This window comes from Poromitra crassiceps (assembly GCF_964638095.1).
Source record: "Poromitra crassiceps genome assembly, chromosome: 9".
In the NCBI taxonomy this organism is placed as follows: Eukaryota; Metazoa; Chordata; class Actinopteri; order Beryciformes; family Melamphaidae; genus Poromitra; species Poromitra crassiceps.
Window position 1 is genome coordinate 50,172,659 of NC_139630.1, and position 25,230 is coordinate 50,197,888.

Below are 25,230 nucleotides of genomic sequence, written 5' to 3' on the forward strand. Positions count from 1 at the left end.
CGTATGGAAGGCTACCTTTCCGGTTGTTCTCCCCGCTGCAGGTCACTCCCTCCCTGCTCCCTCCCTCCGCTGTCAGCGCGGCTCAGTTCACTCGGCGGTTCAAACTTGCAGTAACGTCAAGTCGCACTGAACGGAACCGTTTCCTACCTTCTCTCCACGGTTTGAGGTTAAAGGGCAAACGGCATTTAGTAATGTATTAAAGCTAAAGTGCTCGCGCGGCGGGGAGGAATTGGCTTGTTTTTCTTCGCCGTCGTTATAGTTGAAAAGCAGCGGGGGGAAATGTCCAGCTGAGGAGTTGAAATCCTGAAAAGCACAGGGCCTGTTCTGTAATGATTGATCAACGCTCCGACAATGGCAAACAAGGTGGGTTTTGACAACTTTTCACATGTGTATGATCGTCAAGCAAGTTTTTACTGTCTACTATACTTTTGGCATGTAATCGTATCTGGGAAATGTGCAGCACAGACGGAGTGTTTACGTTACAGTTTCTCGCATTATGTGAATTCCTTACTTGCTCGGCTACACGTTATTAACAGCCGACAAACTTTTTTAAACTGTGGTTTAGACATGTATTAGGGGCGTTTGCAACGTTTACTGTAAGAGTTCAACGTTAACACGAAACGATTGTTTTCCTTATACATGGAAAATGTGTCTCATTAAAGAAAATGTGTCTTGTGACATTTTACTACCTCCAGTGCGGGTCATATCTGCCCCATGGAATACTGGGAAATGTAGTATTGGTGTTTTTCACGAATGTGTGTGGTTGAGAGTGGGTATAGTTGTTACTATCATTATCACTACTACTGATGTTATTATTAGGACAGGAAATACGTGGGTAATGAGGTGTTTGATGCTCATTTTTGCCAAAACGTGTATGTTTGCTCTTTGTAGTTCCACATTCCAGTATATTACATATCAAATAACAATTTAACAAACCATATTATGCCATCCAGGTACATTATCTTATTGAGGTGCAGAATTTGCATCATTGGCCCAGGCAGAAACAGATCCAAAGTGCTTTCAGTACATCCTCTATACTAAGTATGCCAAGTGTCTGTGTGTGAGTGAGCAGTGTTCGGCCACAGCTATGCAATTGTACGTGTGATCGGGCTGAATCTTTCAGGAAGTGTAAGAGCACCCCTGCGGGTGACCTAATGGAGCCAGATTTTTTAAATTGGGTAATTAGGGTCGCTCAAGCAATGATGACATCATCTGGTGACATCATCACTGATGACATCACTCACTGATGACATCATCCCGGAGGCTTTAGAGACCACTTAATTGAGCTGCCAGCGCAATTTCTGCAATTAATTCTCGATGGTAAGGATGCACTAGGAACGCTGCTCTTCACAGCACTGCACCGACCTGACGTTTAAGCGCTCTCAAGGGCTAGTGTTTTTGGGCGGAGCTCTCTGGGCGCCTCAAGCAGAGAAAAGTTCAACTTTTGGAGAGGTGCACTGCTGCTCATCAATGTCACTTTTTTTAACAGCAGCAAATAAGCGCTGTGTCAATGCGCGTTGGAAGCGCTTGGAGTCGGGACATGATTTCCGAAGCACTCTGACCGGAAGGCTTCCTGTCGACACACGACCTAATGCTGCGTAGGCTATAACTCGGAGGTCGCAAATTGCGACTTGCTACTAGCAAAAATCAAAACATCCCTTAACTCTGACTACTCGCAAACTCTGGTATGATTTCTCAACCCCTAGTTGCTCCCAGCGCGTCATTTGACGTCATTTCAACATGGCCACCCACGATTGTATGAATTTAAAATACATTTTTGACAGATTTTTCTTTTCTTTTCAACAATAGTAAGCTTTCAGACCAATCAGCATACCAATACGTTAAACCCATACAATTAAACGTTAATGTTCTTATTAGCTGTTAGCTTAGACAGCTACCGGTAGTTCAAGTTCAAGTAGTTTATTAATGTCCCAAAGGGCAAATTGGATTACAGCAGGCATAGAGGCTTGAAACATAAAAACATAGAAGTGCAATACCATACGTACAATGACATAAATAAACAGGATATACCAACATTAAGACATAAGATGAGCCAATATAAAAGAGCATACGTCTGGTGCGGCCGATAAAAGAAAATAAAACGACACTAATAACTTAAGATCGGGATGAGCCAGCGGCTGATACGGCCGATAAAACAGTATAAACTAACTAAGCTAACGGCTATTAGCATCCATGCTTTTGCGACTTGACACATTGAAGCTGGAACGCACGGAGGTCGGAGATGACCTGCGTGTGCCACTTACCAGCTCCGGCCATAAACGAATGCAGCATAACTCCCACGGGTCCACTAGTATAAATAATAACTGTGGCTACAGGCGGCACCTGGGCTGTGGTCACTAGTCACGTAACTGACTTCTGAGTTTCTCTCTACGCATTTAGTCTCTGTTTGAAAATATCTCTCTTCCTTGACCCGTGGCAGCTGGCATACTAACACTAAAATAGATCTGTGTTCAGAGAAGCAGCTATTAGACCTGCACCCCCCCCCCCCCTTCCCCCACTGTTAATGAACATGGACATGCTAGTTAGCCTAGCGCTGTGACTTCTACACTGCTGCTGTGATAACCAAGAGCACACAACTCCTCACCTTCAATATGACTGCTAATCAAGTCAAGTCAATCAATAGCTTAGTCACATCTGGGATTTAGGAAAATTAGGAATTTAGATTAGATTAGATACTTTAGTTGAATTTGTTTTCAGTAGTACATTGCATTACATAAGCCAGGTTCCAACATAGAACATCACACACAATAAATACAATAAATACAGACACACATTATAACCCGCATCACAGTACAGTAGACAGGCAGACAGAAAACCAGACTTACACATCATTCCAGCATTCCATTGGTGATGCTGTAAAATAGGACATGGTTTAAGTGAACTGTGAGAGGTGAAGTCATATTCAGGCTTGTTTTCTATATCCCCTCTCACTAAGGGGTGCGTGCGTGCGTGCGTTGGGCCCAGAGGCAAGGGCAGGTTAGTCGATGTGGGTCAAGACCAAGAGAACTGTATGCCCTGGTAGCTGGTAATAAAATCAGGAGAATCAGGTCAAACTTTGGTTCAGTTCAAGCCTTGTTTTTGGTTTATACTGGTACCAGTTTGAGTCAGCATAACAGGCCCAGAAGAACTAGTTTGGCCTGTTTCATTTTGCCTGATCACGCCATAAGAGAGTATACATGTGTGTTTAGGTGTGTATGTCCCTGTCAACACAAACTGTCCAACACACCTGGAGTGAAGACTTTTTGGTTTTCTGTGTGTCTGGCTCTCCTTCAGGCACAGGTTTTGTACGACTTCAGCGCTGAGGCTGGAAACAACGAGTTGACGGTGAAAGAAGGCGAGACAATCACTATCATCAATCAGGTACAGCCATACCACTACTCCCCCACCCCCTCACCTAGAGTTGGGTACTGAAATCGGTACTTTTAAGGGTACGGACCAAATTACATCGTTACTACCCAGTACCGATTCAACTAAAATCTATCGGTACCAAATTTTGGTACCTGCTGAGAGCGCATCTGTGTGTAAAATTGTCTAAATTGATAAGTTTGGATTTTTATTTTTATTTTTTTACAAATTAAATTACATGTTTGTATTTACGGAGAGAGTAAAGTACAGAAAAAAGGTACCGTTGGGTACGGGTACCGAATGCAAGGTACCAGAACCGGTACCGGTACCCAACACTACCCTCACCCCCTTAGGTTAGGGTCCCAGACTATGATACTCTGGGACCATAATCCTAAAGCGGTGTGGTAGACTACCGCTGCAGAACTGTATCCAAAACACTGCTTGTGTCAATATTAATTCACTACTATCAGAATTATTAATTTTACTGGTTGCATTAATTTCAAATTAGATTTTCAGTTCAGTTTCCTTTAGGTCCGAGTGGTCGGTTTTACTGTAGTTTTGACTTTAAGTTCTCGTGTCTGTATAGTGTGTTGTTGCTCCTTTTTTGTGTAGTCTACATTGTGAGAAATTTGGACTTGGATTGGTGTAATATGTATCCGGTTATTAAGAGTCAATCAATTCATTTATTGCAGTTACTTTTGGTGACTCACTTTGAAGTTTCAATTTAGTTTCAGTTTGTTTCACAAAGTTTCTCATTTTAAACGGTGGTGTTTCCACTCCTAGATATACACTCTTCTGTAGACTCGAGTTGAAATGTCTATGCCGTTTTCTCCTCTGTAACACTGTTGTAACTGTAAATCAACAGGCCTATAAAGGCCCAACTCACATGATCACAGATTATAAACACTGTGAGCCACAAACACGGAGAGCATAAAAAATAAAAAGGGGAAAAGAGAGGGAGAGTAAACATGATGTCACTACCCGGCAGTTGACAACAGGTCACTCACTGTACTGTGCTGGCCTGCATACTAGTTTCCCTATCGAGATCTGTCTCCAGCCAATCAGGACTTATCAGGAAAACAGAGTCACAAACTGAATACAGGCGTTTGTCCGGCTAGAGACCTGCTTGTGCCGCCCACAGAAGCGTCCAGTCTCTCATGCTGCCGTGCTGTGTGCGGCTCCCTCTGTTTTCAGCATATCGGAGGCGGCTGGATCGAAGCGCAGAATTCCAGAGGGGAAGTTGGCCTGGTGCCAGAGGACTACATCGAGGTGAGGGAGCGAATCGCCCGGCGGCACGTGGGGGAATTTCACCTGGCGTGCACACAGCAGGCGCAGACACATGGTTCAGATATTTGAGAGAAGTTTACTTTAGCCTTTCCAGCAAATCAAGCAAAGAAGAAGAAGGAGGGAGAAAGCTATTCATCAGCAGTAAGGTCAAGCTGTGCCAGCTCTGCTCTGCTGTGTACTTCAGAGTACAAGCAAACATTTCACTTTACAATTACAACCTCTTCATGCTTCTATCTACCACAAACAACATCTTGATATACAAGAATATGCCTCTGCATTTACTGCATATTATACTGTAGTGTGTTGCTACTACTGTCTCTAGCCTGAACCTAAAATCACAGCACTTCCTTCCTTCTGCTTTCTGCTGAATAGTGCGTTTTTGTGCATGTGTGCGTGTGCGTGTGTGTGTGGGTGTGTATGTGTGTTCACTCCGTCATGGTTAGACCTGCAGCTAACGATTAAAACAATCGTTAGCTGCAGGCCTAACCATGACGGAGTGAACTCACATACACACCCACACATACACACCCACACGCACACGCACACATGTCGATTATTTTCTCGATTAATCGATTAGTTGTCTGGTCTATAAAATGTCAGAAAATGGTGAGACATGTCGATCAGTGTTTCCAAAAGTCCAAGATGACGTCCTCAACTGTCTTGTTTTGTCCACCACCCAAAGATATTCAGTTTACTGTCATAGAGGAGTAAAGAAACCAGACAACATTCCCTGAAGAAGAAGCTGTAATCAGAGAATTTTGACTTTTTATTTTAATCACTCAAATTGATTATCAAAATAGTTGGCGGTTAATTTACTAGTTGTCCACTAAATAATCGATTAATTGTAATTGTGCAGATCTATTTGTGACTTCTTCCCAGTAGTGAACTAGTGATTCAGTCTGTAGCCATTTAGACAGAGAGAGAGAGAGAGAGAGAGAGACAGACAGACGGAGAGAAAGAGAGACAGAGGGAGAGAGAGAGAGAGACAGAGGGAGAGAGAGAGAGACCTTGGTTAAAAGTAAACAGATAAGTCTGTTAAACAGTTTAGCCCTACTCTAAACATTACTGAGCACAACAGCACACACATAATGGTGTGTGTGTGTGTGTGTGTGTGTGTGTGTGTGTGTGTGTGTGTGTGTGTGTGTGTGCATGTGCATGTGCGTGTGTGTGACCTTTAGTTACTTCCCCAGCTGCCCTCAGACTGTTTTGATTCTGCCTGCAGATCATAATATCCCCGTTGACGACCGATCACAACATGCTGCTCATGTTCTTCTGCTGTTTTAAAGAGAAACATCAGGACGCAGGCTGTTTCTCAAGCAACCAGCGTCTAATTTAACCCACTGTATTGATGTGAACAACAGAAAAAAAAATATTCTGCACAGGGTGCCGACCTAAAAGCTAGAGCGATCACATTTTGGATAAACGGAGAAAGTGAGAAACCCAATTCCAACGCCAGTGCATGCCAATGACACATGATCACCTGACCACAGGGGAATGCACCTTTAGCAGACGTTAGATCACAGTGGAATATCTGGATTTGTTATACTGACCGGGGACTGTTTTCTGTCTCTCCCTCTGTGTCTCGTCACCCGGCTCCTAGCTCGGTAAGCAGTCCTTGCCGTTCCCAGCAGGGGGCGCCACAACAGCTGCTCCGAGTGCAGCAAGCCCAGGGAATGCAGCACCTCCAGACCTGTCCTTCTTTGACGCCTTCGCCCCCGCATCAGCACCCGCACAGGTACCACAAGATGCGCACACGCACACTCTCACACTCACACACACACGCACACAAAATATAAATAATAATAATAATAATAATAAAAAAATCCATCAATGCAAATGTTGTGCTTGTGTAAGTATGTGCACAAGCGTGCATAAACGACATCTAATTTGCACAGTGCACGCTGCCTCTCACCTCCACCTGCCACCTCCCGTCCCTGTTCCAGCACAATGCCTGCACACTTAGTTCAGCTCCTCCCCCTCAAGTATGTGTGCTGGAGTGTTGCTGCAGTAGCCTGGTTAAAACCATTCTGGTGATAACGTGATGTCACATCCTGTTTAGCCCTACATGTCAGTCTGGACTCCAAGCCGTCCACAGTCATTTCAGTGGGCGGGAGTACTTGCCTTGAGAGACAACTCCTTCAGCCAATCAGCGTAGCCAAATCCAGTCCTTCAGCCAATCAGCGCCGGATCCAGTCAAATCCAAATCCACTCGGAAGAACGGCGATATTTCTGCAATAACTGCACTTTGTTCTATGGACGTTAATGTTACTGCTCGCTACGGGAGCCCAAGCCCCCAGGAATAGCGCTGGGCTTTGAAGCCATTTGAACATGCTGGCGAAGCTCTGTATTGCAAGTCACGTGACGCCATGCAGCCCAGAAAGGAAAATTCCCATCCACTTGCATGGGGACTCCGGCAGCTGTTAAACCCAGGGGAATTTTTTCCGGGTGTCACTCAAAGTATAAAACGACTCTTTTAATTATCAACTAATTTTTTATGGGGCATTTTTTTCTTCAGAAGCCACTAAGAGCCGTATACGGGGGTATTTTCTTCTTGTAATACAATCCATGGGTGGGAGGGGTGGGAGACGTCATGGAACACGTCATGGCACACATGCGCACTTCGCCTTGGGCTGCATAGTCAGGAAGTAAAACCAGGAAGAAAAAGCCCCCATGATGGCTTCATGCGCCAATGAGCTACCTCCGTCCGAATGCATGGGTGGGCGTGGCAGGTCCCCTATCCAGTTATTTTAATACATCCATGCGGGAGCCGCAGAGCCATGGGAGCCGCCATTGCTGTTTTGCCAGTGGTGTCTCTGATTCGCCGGTTCCGATTGCAACTACGAGGCAGGTCCCTGATTGGCCCGTGGACTTTGTAATTTCTGAAAAGGCCCGCCCCCGGGCTGCAGACCACACTGATGGGCAGAACCAAACAGAAGGTGAGTGTACGTGGTCAGGATGGTTTACCAGCTGCAAACTAGAGGAAAAGCAACAAAGCAGAAGTGAGGGATGGCTTTGACTGACGTTGTTGTAGTCCGGTGCGCGCCGCAGAGATGCAGAAGTGATTTCTGCACGGTCAGGTCGTTTATAACGGACACACGCTTTAGATCAGGCCGTTTATAACGGACACAGGCTTTAGATCAGGTCGTTTATAACGGACACAGGCTTTAGATCAGGTCGTTTATAACGGACACAGGCTTTAGATCAGGTCGTTTATAACGGACCCAGGCTTTAGATCAGGTCGTTTATAACGGACCCAGGCTTTAGATCAGGCCGTTTATAACGGACCCAGGCTTTAGATCAGGTAATTTATAACGGACCCAGGCTTTAGATCAGGTCGTTTATAACGGACCCAGGCTTTAGATCAGGTCGTTTATAACGGACCCAGGCTTTAGATCAGGTCGTTTATAACGGACCCAGGCTTTAGATCTGGTCGTTTATAACGGACCCAGGCTTTAGATCAGGTCGTTTATAATGGACCCAGGCTTTAGATCAGGTCGTTTATAACGGACCCAGGCTTTAGATCAGGTCGTTTATAACGGACCCAGGCTTTAGATCAGGTCGTTTATAACGGACCCAGGCTTTAGATCAGGTCGTTTATAACGGACCCAGGCTTTAGATCAGGTCGTTTATAACGGACCCAGGCTTTAGATCAGGTCGTTTATAACGGACCCAGGCTTTAGATCAGGTCGTTTATAATGGACCCAGGCTTTAGATCAGGTCGTTTATAACAGACACAGGCTTTAGATCAGGTCGTTTATAACGGACCCAGGCTTTAGATCAGGTCGTTTATAACGGACCCAGGCTTTAGATCAGGTCGTTTATAACGGACCCAGGCTTTAGATCAGGTCGTTTATAATGGACCCAGGCTTTAGATGGAGTAAAACAGAGTGGATGTGGAGGAAATAAGAGCGCAGAAAATCTGCTGCAGTTAGCAGGAAGTTCCACAGCAGTGAGTGTGCTGCTGGATCAGGAGAAATTTAGACAAACTAAGTGGTGAGTCTGAGTCAAGGCAGGAAATGTGTCAGCCACCTTTCCCCTCATGCTCTCTTTCTCTCTCCCTCTCTCTCTCCCTTCCTCTCTCTCTTTCTGACAGACTCTCTTCCTTTCTCACATACACACACTTGCATCTGGCATCACTTTAGCCTCCCCCCTCCTGGGTGTGTACACGTTCACTCTCACCTTCTTCTCCCCTCAAGGTGGATGCTGGGGGTTTGAGTCCCCAGCCGGACACCCCCGACACCCCGGTTCCCCCCTCCCTCCCTGAGGTAAACGTCACATGAGGGGGACCAGGGGCACGATTCCCCCCTGACTCCGGCCCCCGACCCCCCTCACCATGATCGGTCTGCCTTTGCAAAACCCCCCCTTCCTCCCCCACTGCCTGCAGAAAGCATGATTTCACCCTCCCTATTTACCCCATGCTACACACACGCATGCGTACACACACACACACACACACACATGCACACACATCACCAATCGACCCCCCCTCTCACCCCTATCAGTTGAATAGATCAGCACCAGTGAAACCAAACCGCGATTCAGCGATCAAAGTCGATGATCCTCATGTACCACATATAAATGGAATGACCACACGGTCAAATCATGAAATTAGTCCTGAACTCAAATCATTTACTACAGATGGTGATCATAATCATATGTGTATCATAATTGATAAACTTCATAAACTTGATGCAGGCTATATAAATGCAGGCTATATAAAATCCAGAAAATGTTTGCTATTTTTCCTTGAAACCACTGGTCAGTTTATGTTTGTCTGTGTTTATATGTGTGTATATCTAGTTACAACACAAAAGTAAGGAAATTATGATTGTTCCTCTGCAACGATTTTATGCATGGCGCACTTCTTTGTGTACTCTAGATAATGATTAAGTCTTAAAGGAACAGCTCACCCTGAAATCTAAAATATCCTTTTTTCCTCTTACCTGTAGTGCTATTTATCCATAGATGGTTTTGGTGTGAGTTGCCAAATTTCTTAGATATATCGGCCGTAGGGATGTCTGCCTTCTCTCCAATACAAAGGCGCTGGATGGCACTCGGCTTGGGGTGCTCAAACAAAAAAATAAAATAAAATAAAAAACTTCCAGAAATCAAGACTCGGTTACTCAAGATAATCCGCAGACCTTGTTCTAAGCAGTTTATTGTAGGAACTATTTTCTTTCAACCGAACAACATCACCCTCTAGCTGTAGCTACGGTAGTTCCTACATGAAACTGTAGCTAGAGCTAGCTTAGTTAGTTATTGTCCACAAGGGAAATTCATTTTGTTCAAGTCAGTACAAGGAAACAAGACGATGTATAAAAAAGTGGGTAAGTTAGCTAGAGCAACACCTAGTGGGAGTATTTCAGTTGAAAGAAAATGGTTCCTAGATGAAACTGCTCACAACGAGGTCTGTGAGTAACCGGGTCATGATTTCTGGAAAGAGACATTGACGTTGAGTTTTTCCGAATGTATTTTTTTCGTGCTTTGAGCACCACAAGCCGAGTGACATCCAGTTCCATTGACTTTGAGAGAAGGCAGACTCAGCAACTCACACCAAAACCATCCAGATGGACAAATAGGGATGCAATAGGACTCTTAGGGATGCAAACTTTTTTATAAAATTTCTTAATCGATTATGGTCATATTAACGATCAATTAATCGATTAATCATTATATAAAAAACTGATTTTGACGTATAAAATAGATAATACAAAATGCAGGGTTTATACAAATGCCTTTAGGCCTACTCAACAAGTTGATCAAACAACTAAACTTCCTGCATTAGCTGTCATTGTGCTTGTGGATGTGACATATTTCAACATTGTTGTATTACAATGTTTACAATGAATACTGCTTTTGAATACTGTCTTTTTGGGTGTAATTCTCCCACACTGGACTTTCTAGCCTGCTTGGCTTTCTTCTTCCTCTGTACATTATGAGCAGTTAAAGTTAAATTTCCCCCTTGTGGTATTAAATCATTTCAACAAAGGAGAAAATAGCACATAGCCTACACATTGTCGATGAATCGGTTAACATATAGTTTTATCGAATGCTACCACACAAATAATTCCAATTCTTAAGGTGCGTTCACACCGACCTATTAAAGTTTTTCGCTGGCATCGAGTTTACATACAAAGTCATTGCAAACGAGCGATTGAGCGTATATTTGCCCGGGAGAAAAATCGCTGGGCGTCCGAGCGACAGAGACAGAGCGATAGGGCAAAAATTTGCTCGTCGCCCGAGATGAAATATCCCAACTCGAGCGGGATATGCCATCAGTCGCTTGTAAACAACTACGGTGGCTCGTAGTGGACAAACATCACGACATTGCGTAACGTTATAGCCCCCAGATGTCCGTCAATTATTGTGCCTGTTGACGAGCGACTTAAACACAGCGACAGAGCGATTCCAAAGGGTTGAATCGAGCGACGGAGAGAAAAATAAATATCTCGGTGTGAACACAGCTTTAACAGCGAGTAATCGATTGGCGATTAATCATGAACATCCCTAGGGGAGAGGAAAAATATGTATTTTTGACTTTAGGGTGAGCCGTTCCTTTAAGATACTGGTACATGGTCATGCGTAACACCCATATGTTATATACCAGCAGTGTGATTTATAGTATGCTCTATGCCTTCCTCATGTGCATGGCATGTGGTTGCATTTTCTTTGGCCTACTGTAAAACAGTAGCGTGTGTGTGTGTGTGGAGAAGGGTTGTGTGTGTGTGCGCAACGGTGCATGTATGGTTGTAAGCATGTGCCTTAGGCAGTACCTTTTAGGTGCTGCATGTGGTGAGCAGCAGTTATTACAGCAGACCAGGGTTGCATCATCTTTTAAGACTACTGTCAGTTTCTCAGTAAACAGACCACAGAATATATTGGACCCTCTCTCTCCCACCCTCTCTCTCTCTCTCTCTCTCTCTCTCTTTCCCACTGGCCCGCTCCATCCTCGATCGTCGCTCTGTCATCCCTCTGTCACATTCTCTTCCTTTCTCCCTCCCAGGCCAGTAACGGTAATGACCCATGGTCGGCGTGGAACACGGACGCCACGGGGGGCTCCTCCAACAACTGGCCGTCCAAGCCAGAGGGGACCCAGACGGGGAAGAGCCCTGCCGCCGACCCCTGGAGCTCTGTAGCCCAGAGCCACCCCCAGGCTTACCAGGGCCCAGGTACGAAGAGCTGTTACACTACAAACCACCATGGTAACTACTAGGGAGTTGTACAGTACTGTGTGTCAACTCAGTACATTCAAGTTACTGCCTATGAGCTTGTGTCAGTTAGGAATGATAAAACGTTCCCTCTTCTGGGTTTACACTGTACGTCACCAAATGAGCTGGCAGACGTAATGATCAAAATCAAGTGCTGAAAAGATAGATCACCGATACTGTATATCATGTGATTCATACTGTGGTACTGTAGTGGGTGTTATGCCGTTCTCTGCTCTTGGTATGATTACCTTTATGTAAATAAACCTACGGTTTGCTGATACAGATTGGTTTCTGTGCTGCTGTGCCGAGTGGGCGGTTGCGTGTCAGCGGGCTCAGTCGTCCCACTATCTTGTTATTGTGGAGACCAGTAGCCAGTTTAGAAATGATTGGGTCGTGCTGTGAACCCGGCCTAAAGCCTAAATGTGAAGTCAATGTCACCTCAAGTGATGGAAGGTGCCCATTTGATAACCCCCTAGTAGGGCTGTCAAAGAATATTCTATATTCAAATATATATTCAAATATACAAATTTAAAGAATATTCGAATGTGAAAATGTATATTAAAATGTGTTATTATTATTATTATTATTATTATTATTATTATTATTATTATTATTATTATTATTATTATTATTTTACATTTAACCAGGTAAAAAAAATGGCCAAGAGGGCAACATAAAAACATACATAGTTTGCCTAGTAGTGTAGGCTACTACTGTATTAGTACTGACTGAATAAATATGAAAAAAAAACAATGTTTATGTTGAAATAAATATACCAAGTAGTTATATAAGCTCTCTGATTGTATTGGTTTGCCTTGCCATGCACACAAAAAAAGAAAAGAAAAAAAAGAATTTGAATATATTCGGACGAATATGTTTTGTTTAGAGGGAATATTCGAATATGATTTTGGGCCAATTTTGACAGCCCTACTCCCTAGTGACATAACCTCACTCACTCACATGCTCAACCCTGTAACGTTTAGATGAGGTAGCTTCTGAATGGTGCGTGCTGCCTCTGATCACATGCTCAACCCTGTAACGTTTAGATGAGGTGGCTGCTGAATGGTGCTGCCTCTCTGACCGTCCTGTAGTTATTTGATGGCAGAGCCTGATGTCCTCTATTAGTCTCCATTTGTGGGTCAGTCCATCATTTGTTTACCTTGTGAATTGGCTTTCTGCAGGCGCTGCCTGTTACATCCTGTTACATACTGATTATTAGTCAATATTTGATTCCTCTAACCACACTCAGTTCTTGAGGCGTTTTGATCAAATTACCTCTGTTGTAGTGAAAGAGTGAAGCTATCATTGCTGTTTGAAAATAGTACGATTGTGTGCAACTTTCAAGTGTTTTGATCTTCTTTGTGTTGTGGGATTGTGTGGTGGGGATTTAGGGCGTAGTCTTCGTCTTAATGATTTGTTTTGAGCTTGTTCACATCACAAGGTTTGTGTTGCCATCTGTTTCATCAGTGCCAGCAGGAGTTTAGAGCCAGACAAATGGCCAAGTGCTATTGGCAATTATAATTCTTAGTTTTAAACATCTTGGAGTATCAACATTGGTTGCAACATCTTGGTTGCAACATTGAAGAATGTGAGAAATACCGGAAAATTAAACCATCGCAGGGAAATACTTTTGCTTTTCTCTGACTTTCAACTTCCTGTCTGAAATGTAAACTCCTTGCAAACTCCTCCTGTCTGAAAAGTTCAACCCGACGCTGAGTTTGACTCAGGTCCGTTGAGAGTCGCCACAGGTCCTTAACTGGCTCAAACAGCCAGATGTGGTTCTGCTTAGTCTGTCCCTGGCATGCTCCTTCCAGAGACGTTTACCATGGTGACGATCCAGTGTCTGGATGCCACAGTCAGCTCGTGATTTTGTTTTCTCCATAAAGTGGAAAAGTTGGCCTCATGTATGACTCAAAGGGCCAAATTACTCACTGTTTTCGCAATTGTTCAGTTCCTATACAAAGTACTTTTAAAAAGAGAACAATGTTATAAATGGTGATGAGGAGAATTAACAACTTTCTTTTTTCTCTTTCCAAAGACATCTATCCATACCCTTACCTTATCGATTGCACAGGTATCAAGCATTGCCTAGTGGGAACGTTTTCCTGAATCCTTTGTTTTGAGTGGTGGTTTTAAGTGCTCAAACATTTTAAGAGTTTCCAGCATGGACTTATTTACATACTTAAAGGCATGTGTGTGTGTGTGTGTGTGTGTGATGTTTTCATTTGTATGTTGATCTAAACACTTTGATAGCTTTTTATTGACTAATGTGCTTAAAGTCGAAGTGAACTGGAATGGAATGTACTAGCGCGGGCGCCGGAGACTGGAAACAAATCTTGTCTGAGATGACAGGGTTGAGAGGCGGACCAGATATGGTGTCGATGATTTGATTTGACAATTCTGGGGACTGGCTTTGGCATTGGCCAATCCTGGCGTGTTCCACCCCCAAATCCAGTGGGATTCAGCGTGTTGTCGTGCTACGCGAGTGGGATCCGCGGAGTATCAGGCAGCCAGCTACTTCTGTGCGGAACGAGCGGACAATCCGATGCATGGGTGCTGCCCGCCCACCTGGAATGTCCGAGGGGCGACCCCTGACAACCAGGCTCTCAAGCGCGCGCCATTATTGCTATTGCGGTAAATACAATATTCCTGGAATGCAAGTTTTAACGAGCCAGTTACATTTCTTTGCATTCTTAGACATTATCGTTTTAGTTTTTTGTTCATGTTTCATACAATTGGCCAAGTTAGTAGTTAGTTTATGGGATAGGAATTCTGCCAGATGACAGGCACTAGGCGCCATTTTCTACTTCATTTGGAAGAGAAAATTATCCTGAAATGAAGATTTGATTGACAGCTGCCATGTCATGATATGATTGGTTGAAATGGGGTAGAAATTTGATACTACTAGGTGACGTCAGCAAACTGTAGATTACTGTTATGAATGAAATCTTGAAAAATTTACTTTTGATGTGAAAAACTAAAGAAATTCGATTTTTGTGATTTTTTTTGCATACATTATTAAATAGGTGCACTGCATACCCAGGTATTTGAACTAAAAGAAAAGAAAAGTCATTTTTGAGTTCAGCTCGACTTTAACCATTTAGAGGATTGTGATAGTGATCTATTTACTTTATTGTTTGATGTCTTTTAGTGGGTTCATGGACTTCTATCTCAATGCATGTGGTGCAGAAATGTACTTATGCTCATTTGAATAATTCATCAGACCAGATGATTCATCAAACCATTCAGACCAGAGGGGAAGAGCACCTCCTACTGGTCCTCCAACACCACTTCCAGCACCAGTCTCCGACTCCCATCCAAGGAGTATCCTAGGCCAGACCTGCTTAGCTTCCCAAGGAAAGCCAGTAATGCAATGAAGGAGCTGGTGCTGAGATTCTACAAATCTTTTTTGAGACTAATTAATAAAATAAAAGTATTTTTGTGAAAATGTAACTCAACCATTACGGTAGTCTTTTTTCACACCTTAGCTGTACATTTTCAGACATATCCCACAATCATATTTCTTGTATTCAGAAAGAGGTGTAGGTCATTGAATGCTGCATTGGGGGACTATACAGAATCTGTACTCATTGTGCCTACTGATTTGGAAATGACAGCCATGTTTGCATGCATGTGACTTTATAGGAGCAGAGGATGACGAGTGGGATGATGAGTGGGATGATGTCAAGTCCACCGCTGAGTCCGAGTCTGGGGAGGGCATACAGAGAGGCGGAGCTCACGGGTCTACCATGAAGATCTCCCTCAACAAGTAAGAATTAGCTAAGCCACATGAGGCTGTGCTCGACGGGGATTTTGGAGCAGCTGAGAACCATCTCTGTATTGTCTTCAACCTGTTCTTTACTCTCTTTGAGCAGGTTCCCTGGTTTCTCCAAGTCTGGTCCAGAGCTCTACCTCCTGTGCAAGCAGCTTGTTAAGGGCAAAGAGAAGCTACCCATCTATGTATGTTACTTATAGCTATATGAATTGCTATACATTATCCGGCTGTAGAAGTAGTAGTAGCAGCAGTAGTGGTAATAGTAGTAGTAGCGATATAATCTGCCTGACCAAAGTAAATATAACATAACACAACAACTATAGTATCTGACTTCTCATATTATGACTTCCTTTCTAGATGAGAGCCATAGGCAGAACTAGGCAAAGTTTTCCTTGCTTGTCAGGTAGATTACTGTGGAAATACTTGATATACCTGCCTGTATGTGGCAGTATTACAGCATTAACTAGTTGTTTTTGGCCGGGTTTATATTTATGTTTGTGTACCATAAAATGCAGAGTATCAGGTTTTCAAACCAACTGTCTCATGCTCAGATGGGAGAAGTTGGTCCGGTGTGGTCCTACCCAGACGCCCAGCTAGACTGCGTGGTGGCCGACCCCAAGAAAGGCACCAAGCTGTACGGCCTGAAGAGCTACATCGAGTACCAAGTCTCACCCAATGTAAGTATCTCTAACAGCTTTTTCACTCTAGCACAGTTGTTAAACTGAATTAGCCAAAATCTCTAACCTGGCAGGATGACAGGTTACCATACATGCTTGTACTTGGGCATTGTGAACCGAACTGAAATGAACCAAATACAAAAATGCAGTAATATAAACTTCCACTGTGATTCAGACCAAAGAAAACAAACGTGAGGTGTGATGGCACCCTTACAATCAGTGTGGAGAGTGGATCAAGATGTGAAACATAATTGCTTCATTACATCTTGTTTTCCCCCCATCTCATAATAAAACCTAAATACAATGTGGTAAAGCTAATGATATATTAAAGTGTATGCCACCACTTTGCAAACATCCATTGTATATAACTCCATGTCATTGGTTTGCAGACCACAAACAGACCCGTCAATCACAGATACAAGCACTTTGATTGGTTGTACGAGCGGCTCCTGGACAAATTTGGGTCGGCCATCCCCATCCCCTCTTTACCAGATAAGCAGGTGACAGGTAAGCATGTGACTGTCTGACCTCTACACCAACGTGGGACACTCTTCTTCAGTTAAAAGGAGATAAAGGTGCTGAAGAGAACACTCAAGTTACATCTTTTTCTTTCTTTTTGTTTTGTTCTGTCACTCTTTCCTCTTTATCCCATATCCTTCTTTGCCTGCCTGCTCCCTTTCCTTCCTTCCTTCCTTCCTTCCTCCCAGGGCGTTTCGAGGAAGAGTTTATTAAGATGCGTATGGAGCGGTTGCAGGGCTGGATGACCAGGATGTGCAGGCACCCGGTCGTCGCCAACAGTGATGTTTTCCAGCTCTTCCTCACCTACAAGGATGAGAAGGTATGGCATGCTCCCTCCACTTCATCACCTTCAAGCCCTCAACTCATGGAGAAAAAAATGCTTGTTTGATTGTTGCAATAAGCTTCAAAAGGCATTTCATCCAAGTCCACTGAAAAACTACCTCTATGCATGCAAAATGACGTTAGACCGCCCCGCCATTTCTGGTCATACATTATAGACTGCACTAGTCTTACACTAGTAATGTCGTAGCAAAAAAATTAAACTAGCTAGTATAGGCTACTTTTTTTGACTTTCACTTATGCTTTTCTTGCTGCATGAGGTGATTTCCCCTGTATTCTTTTTTTATGAATGAGCTGGCCATTCGCACCATTCCGTGTTGCCGCTCCTACGCTTTCAAGTGGAGGCGGGTTGCCTGGTAACCCGGCGCTGTGAATAGGGCCTCTGGCGTAACGAAAGGCGTACAACAATTACCCACCAACCTGCGTTCACAACTTTCACATCGGAGGCGCGGATCCTATTTTCCGTGCATTTTGCGGCTTTCAAGGCCGGTGTGAAAGCTGCTAATGATAGCCTATCATTTATTCTGGAAGGTGGTCCTTAGAAATGCTTTAACGATCAGAAGTGGGCCTTGAATTACAAAAGGTTGAGCTCCCCTGGTTTAGGCCTTTTCTTTTTTTATGCTCAATATAACTAGTGTTACTATAGGACCGGAAGTGGCTGCATACATAGAGCCTATTACCTGCCATTACTAGAATTTTAGGTTCAGTATTATTAAAGTCATTAGGTTGATTAAAATGAGTGAGTTTCTGATGCAGGACTGGAAGACGGGGAAGAGAAAAGCAGAGAAGGACGAGACAGTGGGAGTGATGATCTTCTCCACTATAGAGCCTGAAGCTGCAGACCTGGACCCCATCGAAGTGTGAGTGTTAGATCACGCTTTGCCCCAAACCCTTGATAATGGCAAAGCACGACTCCAGAGGCTTTGAAGTTCATGGTTGTCCTCCTCCACAGGGAACAGAAATGTGATCAGTTCAGCAGGTTTACCAAAGCCATGGATGATGGGGTGAAGGAAATCCTCACGGTGGGCCAGGAGCACTGGAAGAGATGTACAGGCCGTACGTACAGTACACACTAATTAAATACTGTCTTTACTACACAGGGGCCACACCTTGACTTTGTTCTGTAATTACTATTCATTACGATCCATTATGTTGAGTCTCTATTTTGTCAACTCGAGGAAGTTCATTCACAGATTTCTTTTTTACTGTTTATGAATGTGTGTGCACGTGCATTTAAAGGTTTTATTGCATCCCCAGCTTTGCCAAAAGAGTACCAGAGGATCGGCAAAGCTTTCCAAAACCTCTCCTCTGTCTTCAACAGCAGCGGATACCAAGGTACAAAATGATGAACAGAAATATCTGACATCAGACCTTGTTTTGAGTGCCTTAGGCTGAGATCAAACCAGCAAATCTTGTCTTCCCAGGTGCAAGCACTCGACAGTTGTGTCTATTCAGTAGGAATTGCAGTTTTACATTTCTACCTGTAATCGCACCTATACATGATTGATAGGCATGGTACCGGTAGCCTCTGTTGATTGCATAAGGGCCTGTGTCCACCTGGCGTCTTTTCCTCAGGTCCAGCGTCTATTTTCAATTGTTTCCAATGGGAGGAGAGCGTATGCGAGCGCACACGGACGTGTAGAGAAAGTGCAGAGCGCCCAGCGTCTTTTTTCTGCGTTTTTGTGCGCCGACTCCCAGCGCTTCCAGCTGAAAATATTTTAACTTTTCAGAAAGACGCTGGTGTCGGCTGCTCCTTTTCTGGTAACTAATCATATGGAAAAACTATCGCAACAGAGACAGAACGGCTCAATTGTGGGAGCAGATCGGCTAGACACTTAATATTTCTGGTGAGTGTTGTGCTTACTGCTTTTAATAGCGTAGCCTACCTGTGTTGTTAGCTTGCTAGCTGTCAGCTATCAAGCTGAACTAACGTTACTTGCAGACTGCTTCCTTGTATATTGTGCGCTGGGATCAGCGTTCCCCAGCGCACTCCCAGCTTTTAACGTCGGAAAAAGAAGCTAGGTGGACACAGGCCCTAATGCTGCTGTAAGTAATCAGTAGATGTAATCAGCAGATGTCATCATCATAGCAGAAGTAGAAGCACGTTTTAAGGGGAAGCTTGTTTTGCAACAGATTCACTCACAGATTTTTTTTTTTTTTTTATATATATTTGATGATATATTTGAACCATTCCTGCTGTAGGAGAGTCCACCCTGACAGATGCCATGACGGCAGCTGGAAAGACGTATGAGGAGATAGCCGAGATGGTGGCAGAGCAGGTACGTACATTGCCCTCGGTATCAACCCAATATCGCTGCGATTTTAAAGTTCAGTCACAAAATAGTTCAATTTCTTTTTGCCGGTGCAGTATAGCAATTCATCTAGAACCCAATAAATGTTTGCTGTTCCTCAATTTCCACTCAAATAGTCTTGGGTCTATTGTCTTTTTTCATTGTTTAGGCCTTGGAACGAAATACTATTCGTGGTTGTTCCCCTCGGCAACTTGGGAGAAGGGGGATTTGGGGGGAGGGGTCAGCATCCTGTTCCTCTGTGCTACTTCCTGACTTCTCAGAGGTCTTAAAGTTGATTTCAGGCCCCTTCATCATCCCCATCACCGCTTTGTGTTCCCTCTCTATCTGTGATTTTGCACTATGTCACCTCCTTGATATCAACCAACACTTCCTGAATGCTGTCCTCCCTGTTTACATCCTAGTTGTGACCTCATGTTGACCCCTTCAACTGAGCGTCCTGATAGAGCAGTGTTTGTTATCTTACTAGTAAAAGGAAGAGGCCCAGGGGGAAGGCAGGACTATTTTCAGTGACGGCCACAATGGAGCCGTACATCCTAAATCTAGCTTTGACTTGAATGGAGCGTTTCTGCTCATTCTGTGTGGTGTGTAATGAAACCAAACCTGGCCCCTCTGTTTGACGTTCCAGCAGCATCCACAAGGAGGATTCATGTGGTAAGCACGTGCTGCTCCAGTCCACACGTTCAAACCCCTTGCTTCTTGTTTCTTCCCCCTTTAGACCGTGGTCGTCTAGAGTCGTTTCGCTTGAGTTTAGCAATACCTGTGATCCCATGTGCTGATGGAGTGCATCAGTTTAGAGACGGCGTCTGGATTCAACCCAGTATTTATGTTACAGTATGCTCTCCTGCATGCAGCATTCCCAGGAAATATGAGTTGAATTTACTGTGCAAGCAGCCAGCTGTAGGTTCATTAATTTACTGTGCAAATAGGCAGCTGTAGGTTCATTAATTTACTGTGCAAACAGCCAGCTGTAGGTTCATCAATTTACTGTGCAAATAGCCAGCTGTAGGTTCATTAATTTACTGTGCAAATAGTCAGCTGTATGTTCATTAATTTACTGTGCAAATAGCCAGCTGTAGGTTCATTAATTTACTGTGGAAATAGACAGCTGTAGGTTCATTAATTTACTGTGCAAATAGCCAGCTGTAGGTTCATTAATTTACTGTGCAAATAGACAGCTGTAGGTTCATTAATTTACTGTGCAAATAGTCAGCTGTAGGTTCATTAATTTACTGTGCAAATAGCCAGCTGTGGGTTCATTAAGTGGATTCAGCTAAATAAGCTGCTTCTTTTCATGTACTCATGCTCAGCTGAATCCATGGTCTAATAATGGGACCTTGAATCCATATTTTAGAGTTGCAGTTAAACTCTTGTGTCTGAGTTTTAACTCCGGGTGTTTCTCTCTCAAGTCACTCCTGTCCTGTGACAAGACATCTAAGGGTGCTTTCTCAATGGGAATGATTGCTTTCATTGCGTTCCGTTCCGTGCCCGAGTAAGATTGCCCTCCCCTCCGCGCCCAGGCACGAAACGCAACGTTCACACTCATGAAGCGAACCACACCTGGGGTCAATTTGGGGACAAGTGCGCTCGGTTCCACTCCCGGGTGCCCAGTGTGAAACCACCCTAAGTTACCACATCGTTTTCATGTGCTTATTCCTTTAGGTTTCAGATCCCTGTGTGGTTTCCTGTGTTACATTCGACTCATTCAATATATCATCCCAATTTTACATGCACTGAAAAATGTAGGTCTATCTTGTTGTTTTTTCCTGTTGTGTTGTGTGTGTGTGTGTGTGTTGCCTTTCCAGCCTAGGAAAGACCTCCACTTCCTCATGGAGACCAACAATGAATATAAGGGTCTTCTTGGATGCTTCCCCGACACCATCGGCGTCCATAAGGTACGTCCGCTCCCATGCCAGGAGAAATGGGGACCAACACAAACAGAATACAGAATTCCATTACAAAACACATTCAGTGGGTGTCTTATCCTTATACCTCAAGTTGCAAGGGCAGTTTCTTCAAGGTGGAATTAAAGAAATACTGGAAAATGTTCAAACTTGTGATTATATTTGTATATATATTTGTCACTTTTCAAATTCCATCAGCAGGATTTGGATGCAGATTAAAGTTTGAAGCTATCAGTGAATTTCAGTGGCCTTATCCATATGAGGTAACTGAAGACTTTTTTTTTTTTTTACTCTTCCAGGCAGCCATAGAGAAGGTGAAGGAGGGTGACAAGCTGGTGGCCACCAGTAAAATCACCACTCAGGAGAAAGTCACCATGGCTAAGCGAGTCAGCATCATGTCATATTCACTACAAGGTATTCTACTCATATTATATCAGCTACTGTGCAAGCATACTACAGGTCTAAGTGTGGGTTTTACCAAAGCACCTCTCCCCGCCCCACAGCTGAGATGAACCACTTCCATAGCAACCGTATCTACGACTACAACAGGGTCATGCAGCTGTACCTGGAGGAGCAAGTCAAGTTTTATGAGACGGTAACGGCATTTCTATCTTAACGTTTATCGCTGCACAGAACAGCCTATCTATCACACGTGTTGCCTCATTGTTTGGGGAATGATTGCATGGTGCTTATTAGAGATATTCAAATCGTAGCATATCAGTAAGCAAATGCTTGTTTTGGAGTCCCTTCTGCCTCCGTGTTGACACACATCTGATCTCTCCTCAACCCCCAGATTGCCGCGAAGCTGAGAGAAGCACACGGTCAGTTCACCACCATGTAGAAGCAACCGCTGTCAGTCTCAAGATAGCAGACGAGATGAATGAAGCCAGCTCAACATCCCAAATATTCTCACTATCTCTCTCCTGGCTTGAACTTCAATCTCTCCAATATTCTCCATCCCCCTTGTTTAAGCATGTAGAAGCTTTTCCTTCTTCATATCTCTTCCTGCATCGTTCCTTCGTAAGGTCCTTACACACCGGGAGTGTTTTTTCCCCCCCACGCGATTAATTCGCACGTTAATAATATTTTTCAAACCTATATCAGTCAATGCAACCGTGCATACCAACGACGAAGTTTCGCTGAGCGTTATTGCGCTGTTTATTTTTTCGGATCACGGTCGATTTTTCAGAAATTCGTGTACACAATCTGTTGCTGTGATTGACAGGTGGGTCAAAATTCGCATCGCAAATTTTGTGCTGTATATTCGCATGGCTCTTGGTGTGTAACAGACATGACTCTGTGGTTCTCTCTCTCTCCCTTTGTGCTCAGGCCCACTGCCCCGGTTAATACCCAGTGTTACATTTGTCAGCTCCTCTTTGACCTTTGTAACAGTTACACAGTGTAACAGTTACACAGTGTAACAGTTACACACAGCCGAGTACAAACACTGACGGTTTGTAATCAGAGGGCCAGCAGTAAGAGTCATACAGGCCGCTCCCTTTGGCCACGGTCAGCAAATTGTGACAAAGGAAGGAAACGTTCAAGCCACAGTTTGCAGTCGTGTATCGCCTTCGCCGTCTTATCGCATGGATCTAACCGCAGTTTCTGTAACATGATACAGTCCTGTTTCTGCACAACTACGTGGAGTTACCCCACAGGCCTAAAGTCACATTACATGCCGTTGTTTTAAGAAGCCAACAGATTTGACCGAGAGAAAGAGTGTGTGTGCGTGTGTCTCTGTGTGTCTTTGCCTGTGAGTGTGTGCAAACACTGCTGGCAGTGCCTCGCCCCCTTTTCATCCTGCACTTCCTTAAACGCTAACAGGAAGCTCCGCCCCCTTCCGATCACACACGTGCCTTGTCTTTGGGGCAAAATGGAAACGCCTGGCTTAGTGGGTTTCCTACAGTCTGCCTACTGTGACACTGCAGTTTACATTTCAGTAAAAAAGACAAAAAAAAAAAAAAAAAACGCTAATGCATAGAAATGTGGAATATACTTGCAAAAGCCCAAATGAAAATGTACTCAAGTTGGCGTTTGTTCTTCTATGCATTGTACGTCGAAGCCAAAAGTCTGAACCAATACCTCCCTTGAGTCTGTGCCAAACACAGTGGCTCTGTCCCACTACTCCTGAAGACTGAAGTAGCCCCTTGTGCCCTTTTTCACCCAGATTCTGGAGTTTTATAATGAAGGAGTCCGTAGAAGCACTTGTCAACTCTGATAATCTGTTAACCTTGAAAAATTAGGCTGGGCTAGAGTTTGGAACGGAGCCAGGAACTATCTTCTAGTTTTGCTTTTGCTTTTTCACAGCCTAATTTTCACATAGCCTCTTAATCTCGTTCACCCTGTTTTCTTATCATTTGATAAACACAAATATATATTCTATTGGATCTACCATGTGTATCATTTTGCTCTTTGAGATACTATTTTATGTATAGAAATATTTGCAATACAATGTAACTCCGAAAGAGGATCAGAAATCCCGTTTGATTTATTAAACACTGATTTGTACTCATGGCGGCTGCACGTTTTGTTTCTTTGTGTGTGTGTGTGTGTGTGTGTGTGTGTGAGTGTGTGTGTGTGTGTGTGTGATGGAGTCTGTGAGAGAAACCTGCCCTCTGTATAGAGTTTACGCACAGACTACACTGGCAAAGTCACTCACAGTAAAGCCCTTCTTCCCTGCAGCAGATTCTTGCGTAGAGATGGATAGGAATGAGAATGAGTCGCTCGGCTGTGCGGAGCGTCAAAGGGTGCGTTTGTGCAGCCTCGGGAGTGGAGGCAGTGAAAGAGCCTTTTCACCCTGCATTCAGCCCCGCGCTGCCATCAGGTGCAGCTGCATGTATAGCCTACATGAATCCAACAGACCACACAGAATGTGTGTATTATGAGTTTAGAACTTTACTATCAGGGTTTGGCTCACGGTTAGTTTATTTGTGGTATAATTTGACATTTGAAAATATTTTGCTATACAAATAATCATATCCAGCCTTTAGAAATAGTGGAATTATTGGTGACTTGTGTTTTCAACTTGTATGTTGTAATAATAATCGAGCTGGGAATGAATTGACTCCAGCCTTGGAGCCTATAGACTTCACCTCTCACTGTTAAATTGACACATGCCTGCCAGTATGCTAAGGGACTGTGGAGTGCCCTGTGTGACGCCATTCTGGATGTAACAACTAACACAAACCTGACAGTGACACAACAGATAAACAGCATTCTGTATATACCATACCGGTACACCAAGTACTAGTCATTATTTTCCAACCGTAAGCCAGATAATATTTTACTCCTCAATATATATATATGTTTTGAAACAGTTTATATATTATATATTGTATGTGTAGTCTGCGTATTCCTTATTATGCAGTATGCATGTATGTATTCACGGTCTGAGCCTACTGTGAGACAGTAGCACTTAAGGAGGTCACATCAAAGGGATGGGATACACTATCTAGTACAATTCCGTTTTCTTAGAAATTACGTTATGACTTGTTTGAATAGATGCGTATTAATACCATTTATGGTCTAATGAAAAGGTACACACTGGATTTAAATTCATGGTTGACTGAAAGTAATCATATAAAGAGAACATGGAATAAGCACACATGCAGATTTGTGAAGCAGTCTTATGTGCTCTGCCTCCCAGGGCCTCCACCCTGTCACGTGCTCTGCCTCCCAGGGCCTCCACTCTGTCAACCCATCACACACACACATCACACTTTTCTTCTTGCTGAATGGCTAATAAAGTGTCAAAATGAAATAAAGTGTCAAACTAAAGGTACAAAATAGAAGTACAAAATAAGGGAGGATTCACATCCCTGACTGAATGAAAAATATGTAGCAGAA

At 43.7% G+C, this 25,230-nt stretch overlaps 1 protein-coding gene across 2 annotated transcripts; it reads left to right on the top strand.

Annotated features, from left to right (window-relative positions):
* Positions 1-91: 91 nt before the first annotated feature.
* Positions 92-23,352, top strand: snx9b (sorting nexin 9b). 2 transcript variants are annotated; one of them, XM_083642602.1, is made up of 19 exons: positions 92-363; positions 3,295-3,381; positions 4,561-4,635; positions 6,254-6,388; positions 8,850-8,918; positions 11,657-11,822; positions 15,507-15,630; positions 15,737-15,821; positions 16,188-16,313; positions 16,703-16,820; positions 17,021-17,151; positions 17,928-18,031; positions 18,124-18,227; positions 18,429-18,506; positions 19,374-19,450; positions 21,286-21,375; positions 21,684-21,798; positions 21,888-21,979; positions 22,178-23,352. In XM_083642602.1, exons 1-19 carry the CDS (start codon positions 352-354, stop codon positions 22,223-22,225), a joined length of 1,836 nt encoding a protein of 611 aa, XP_083498728.1. In that variant the 5' UTR covers positions 92-351; the 3' UTR covers positions 22,226-23,352. The 2 variants fall into 2 exon arrangements, with proteins under 2 accessions (XP_083498728.1, XP_083498729.1); XM_083642603.1 differs by lacking the exon at positions 8,850-8,918.
* Positions 23,353-25,230: the final 1,878 nt, after the last annotated feature.

Coding starts and splice junctions, on each gene's coding strand:
- snx9b (XM_083642602.1), top strand. Junction 8,919..11,656: donor TTCCCCCCTCCCTCCCTGAG/GTAAACGTCACA, acceptor TCTCCCTCCCAG/GCCAGTAACGGTAATGACCC. Junction 16,821..17,020: donor ACCAGATAAGCAGGTGACAG/GTAAGCATGTGA, acceptor CCTTCCTCCCAG/GGCGTTTCGAGGAAGAGTTT.